General features: G+C 37.6%; 1 protein-coding gene across 1 annotated transcript; it reads right to left on the bottom strand.

Annotated features, from left to right (window-relative positions):
* Window positions 1-367: 367 nt before the first annotated feature.
* utp11 (UTP11 small subunit processome component) lies at window positions 368-4,391 on the bottom strand. Its single transcript, XM_041793806.1, has 8 exons — window positions 4,187-4,391; window positions 3,928-3,989; window positions 3,700-3,802; window positions 3,364-3,483; window positions 1,236-1,329; window positions 988-1,118; window positions 723-833; window positions 368-618 (listed from the first exon to the last, which is right to left on the bottom strand). The coding sequence occupies exons 1-8, from the start codon at window positions 4,244-4,246 to the stop codon at window positions 535-537; spliced, it is 765 nt and encodes a 254-aa protein (XP_041649740.1). The 5' UTR covers window positions 4,247-4,391; the 3' UTR covers window positions 368-534.
* Window positions 4,392-5,318: the final 927 nt, after the last annotated feature.

The following is a 5,318-nucleotide window of genomic DNA, read 5'->3' as shown; positions in this document are numbered from 1 at the left end:
CTGTTTATTTAAACTAACAACAGGAAACATCACTGACTTTTCACAGAAAACATCACAACCACAATTAAACTCTAAAATATTGGCTCAGATTAATAACTTGCAGCTCACATTATGCAGATTCAAACTGCTTCAGACACAGACATACGTCTCCCTACATACTGGGATAAAGAACACTAATGCCATCTAGTGGTATAAGAGCAAAGTGCAATCACACTTTCTTAAACACAGCCTGGAGCTCTTTTACTGATCTTGCTATTACCCAAAATTTTCAAAGTCTCTTCATTAAAAATAAAACAATGGAATAAAGAGAAACTACGGTCCCTAAAAGAGTTTATATGTATTTTTAAGTCAAGGAATCACATGAGAATTTATTCTTGTTTTTTTATTTAAAAGAAGCTAAATTTCTTAGATAAATATGTACAGAACTGCAACAATATTTAAGGGAAAGAATTGTATCCCATGAACATGGGTGATGGTCTGAGAGAATCCATTAATTCACCGGTTTCTCTTTGCAAAGTTGCTGATGACTTCTCCTCAGCGTTTCCTCTTGGCCTCAAACTTGTAGATAGCTGCAGCATTTGCCGTCTCCTTTTTAACCTTCACTTTCTTTGTCTTATCCTGAGGCAAGAGTGAAAAAGATCTCTGTTTAACAAAACTGAACATTAATTGTCTGAAATTTAAATCATAATGCTAATTGTAGGTCCTCTGCTAAATGTCTTTACCTGTAAGTCTTTGCGTGTCTGAATCTTCTGGCTGATTACAAACATTTTCTTCTCCCTGTCGATCCTCTGGGAGAGAATTTTATACTGGTGCTTCCTCTGTCTAGCCAATTTCTACAATGTGAGAGAGGGGAAACATAATCAGTGAGTTGAAATGCAACCTAAATTAAACCTCTATAGCACTGGAACATAAAAAGGCATTTTGTACATTTACATATTGAAATCAGATCATTTGACCCACTGACAAGCATTCCTTACAAATACAGACCTCCACACTTGTGGGCTCTGCAGCTGCCTGGATGATTTTGGTCTCCAGAGTTTGCAGAGTCGGTCTGTTGTAGACTCTGCCCACCAGCTCTGGAGCTGTGTTCAGGTGCTCTGCCAGGTCAAATGATTCCACTGAAAAGAAAGGTAAAACTAACATTATATTTTTCATAAATAAAAACAAAGCACACAAAGATAATGATATCTTTTCACATCATATAACATTCTTGTGCTCTGTGGTTTTATATTTACCCTCTTTCCTGGTATCCATAAAAAATGTATGCTTGTTCTTTTGTTTGCTGTCTGCATCCAGAAGGTGGAGCTCCCCTTTTAGCCTCTCGATTTTCTGAAAGCAAATGATTAATACACAAGCTAAACAAAGGGCAACAATAGAAGCATTGCATCGGGGATATTTGTTAAACAATAAGAGGTTTTGTAAATTTAAGTCCCTCAAATACAGTCTGTACATTTACACACACTTGGAAAAAGTAAAATTATTGTGCAAGTCCAATCAAAACTGAATGTAAATGTTAGTCTGACTCAAACCTTCTAAGCTGAATTTCTCAAAGACTAACATGCCTTGATAATTTGGTTGTTGGCAATTTTCTTTAGCATGTATACATTTTAACCAGACCTAAATGTGATAGAGCACTCTCTGCATGCTTCACAGGCTCTGACCTGGAAGCTGAACAACATGAATCCTGGGCCATTTCCATCTGCCCTATGGTGAGTGTCACCAAAAGCTACTGGGATAGTGTGCACCATATTTATGCCAAAAGCAAAGCATAGATTATATTTGAAAGATCAAGAGCTGCAAAGTTTTTCATGGTTCCAGCATACAACCACTCCACTGCTTTCTAACTTTTCTGAAGGCGTACCAGAAAAAGGTCCAAAAGTAACTGGCTGAAAGAAGGCATACTGCCCCCTGTGCAACACTTAAAGCAAAAGCTTCAGCTTCTAGTGCCTCAGGTAAAGCACTTCTTTGAATAACAACCTTGTGTAAAACTATAACTATCTAATAGTAGTAAAATAGAAATAATAAAAAAGAAACAGAAGTATTGTGGTGTGTTTTGATGGCTGTGAGTGACCTAGTTTTGTCTCTGTGCTGACACAAGTCAGAGCATAGCATTTAAAACACAGATATGGATATTATGAATACACTACTTTCTTCACTTTGTAAAACAAGCTCTCCTCCATATTACACTCCTAGAGCCTTGTAATTTCCTTTTTTAATGTTCCTTGCAAGTCAACACATGGGCAACAGAGAGGAAATTAGGGCCTGGGGAAAAATGTTGCACGGCATCACACTCCATCCCTCATGGGCTGTCATGACAGAAGAAATCAATGTTATCAAGCTGATGCTCACTTGTGTTGCATGCAGTTAGGACATGTTGTAACTGACAGATATTGAGTCTAATATTGTCTCTGATGGGGATATCCAAGCATATTTTGTTGTGATGTTTTTACTTGAACTGAAGACAGTCATCAAGCACAGCGTGGTAGAAAAATACTGTTCATAGTAGGGCTGTTCAATTATGGCAAAAAAAAACAAACAAACTCTGTCATGATTATTTTGATTGAAATCACTGTTATGAAACATGATTACTAGCTACATCCAAATCCCACTCACACCTTGACACTTAAAACATTTTGAAAAACAAGAAATGAAGGAAAATGGATGAGTGAAGAAACATAACTTCATAAAACTAATACTTTATAAAAAAGAAAAAAATACAGCCGAAACACAAGAACAAGCACAAACACAACTTCAGAGTACAACCAAGAGAATAATTAAGACACTTCACAGCACACAGAAGAGTAAAAGCATACTGTCAGGCAATTTCCTTTCATTGCCAAGTTTATTGTGTAGTGACAGAGTGTGACATTTTATCAGATGGATCATTTTATGCAACTTGTTAAAGAGGAAGATTTATAGAAAAATCCCTTCAGCTAAAAATCATTTTTTTAAACCCAGTGACAATGAAATCAACTTGCTATGACCCAGGCTATAACTAAATTTAGTACATTCATTTATTTCATAAACATTTAAAGACAGGAGGAAACAGAAAGCTCCAGCAACACTTGTTGATTAGAGAACAACTTTATTAGAACGATGGATGACCCTGAGGAGGGCCAAAAGCCGAAACATGTTGGTCTAATAAAGTTGCTCTCTATTGCTGGAGCTTTCTGTTCCCTCCATGACTTCATTCATCCTCCACGCACTTTGGAAGTTGTGCCAGAAATGCCTACTTTAACTCATAAATATTTAAAGATAGTTATCCAGTCTCTGAGAGTGTAATCCAATTCATTTGTGTTGTCCCCAATGATACCAGATGAGAGCTTCTGAATGCATGATTCAGTACTGAATAAATAAACTTACCTTAGCCTCTGCAACCCTTTTCATCTCCACATATTTGATATCTTGTGTCCTCATTACTTTCTTCTGCTCTTCTGTCACCTCAACATCCTCCTTTTCCTTTTTAGCAACATGAACTCCATCCTGTCAACAGTCCATACAATTAGCAACACATAAATGTATAACATGTGGCAGCCACTTTTGACAGATGGCAGATCTTATGGTTGCTTTGGACTTAAGTGTCTGCTAAATGACACTGCAACATCTTGACATGTTTATAATATGCTGTAAACAGCTTATTATCTGTACAGTAGATGGAAAGGGCTTCTTTTCTTTTCCCTCAGTGATGCTAAATCTTACCTGCAGTTGAGAGTTGATCATCTTAAAGTAAAACTCATCTGGGTTCTTATCCAGAGCTTTCTTTCGCAGGGCTGCAAGGGTGTTTTGTTTCTTGTGGTAATCACTGAACAATAAAAAGAACAGTATTATTATTATTATTATTATTATTAATTACTCATTTCTCACGTTTGTCATTGTAAGGTTTTAGATACAGTGTGTGTGAAATGGAAATGTTGCTCTTCCACTTACTCTGCTCGAAGTTTGTAGTCTTTCTTCTTCTCCAGCAATCCCAAGTTTTTCCTAAAACCAGGCTGGGTGAACAAAATCGCAGTTAGGCCACAATAAACATACACAGCATGCTGGGGCTCTATATCAGCATGAGTCACGCGTAATAATGCTAAATAAATAAGCCTGGGTTGATTGTTTGTTGACCTCTTAGCAATAAATATGAAGGGGAAAGCCTGCTAGCAAGCTAACAAGCTAACCAACAAAACAGTGACCTGCTCACCTGAGATCTTTCATGGTGGTTCCTCTGCCGGGATTTCAGGGCTTTCCTGAACGAAGACATCGTGAAAATGTCCTTAAACGTAATAAAGCGAAAAAAAGCTTAGTGTATGGCTATAAATGGGGCTTTCCTCACATGTACACACAAGATTCCCCTCTGTCCACAGTCTTGTGCTGCTTTCCTGATAGTTGGACACGTGGGTTCCTGCCCGGCTAAATGTGCTGTGTTTATTTCGTTTCCGCAGATTCGCAACTCGACTCCCCCTGAATAACCGCGTTAACGAGCAGTGGTATCATTATTAATAAACATAGAAAATATTGGAATGGCAAAAGCTATTTGACCAGAACAAACGAACGTGAATTCTTTGTTTGTTAAAGTATATTTTATGTCATACAAAATATGTTGTAGAAGCGCAAAGTAAACACTAGGGGGTGATGCTGTACACCTTTTTAAGTGGTTTCAATTGAGTAACAGTCACTTATAATGATAAATTCATCACTGAAGTATTATACAGTTTTTCACAGTCACTTGAAACACTTATTTAGGGACTCTGCTTACATAAATAGGTATAGTTCAAACTGCATGTATTTGCTTATGGATATACAGTGCTGTGATGAAGTATTTGCCCCCCTCCTGATTTCTTTCTGTCTGGCATATTTCACAAATTTAAAAGTTTCAGATCATCAGAATAAATAAGTTGATACAAATAAATAAAAAAATTAAAGGAAAATGCCATCCAAGCCTAGTAATTGCCCCTTAAACCTAATAACTGTTGTGCCACCCCAGGCAGCAACATCTGCAAGCAAGTCTTTGTAATTACAGGAAATGAGTCTTACACAATGTTGTGGAGGAATGTTGCCCCACTCTTCTTTGCAGAAGTGTTGCAACTCAGCCAGACTGGAAAAGTTTTCAAGCATTTTGGCTTGCTCAAAGCCATGCCACAGCATCTCAGTCAGATTTATGTCTTGATTTTCACTTGGCCACTCCACAGCCTTAATTTTTTGGAAGCCATTCAAAGGTGGACTTGCTGGTGTCTTTCGGATCATTGTCCTGTGTCCTACTCTAGTGCACTTTAGCTTGAGGTCACCAACTGATGGCCGGACATCCTCCTTCAGGATTTTCAGAATTCATGGTT

Source organism: Cheilinus undulatus, linkage group 8 (assembly GCF_018320785.1).
Source record: "Cheilinus undulatus linkage group 8, ASM1832078v1, whole genome shotgun sequence".
Taxonomy (NCBI): Eukaryota; Metazoa; Chordata; class Actinopteri; order Labriformes; family Labridae; genus Cheilinus; species Cheilinus undulatus.
The sequence above is the reverse complement of the archived record's forward strand: the minus strand, read 5'-3'. Positions and strand labels throughout refer to the sequence as shown.

Excerpts from the sequence above, each read along its gene's own strand:
- utp11 (XM_041793806.1), bottom strand. The coding sequence starts at position 4,246 with ATGTCTTCGTTCAGGAAAGCCCTGAAATCCCGGCAGAGGAACCACCAT. Across the intron at positions 3,990-4,186 it reads ACCACCATGAAAGATCTCAG|CCTGGTTTTAGGAAAAACTT; the intron begins GTGAGCAGGTCA and ends TTGTTCACCCAG. Across the intron at positions 834-987 it reads CAGAGCCCACAAGTGTGGAG|AAATTGGCTAGACAGAGGAA; the intron begins GTCTGTATTTGT and ends CTCACATTGTAG.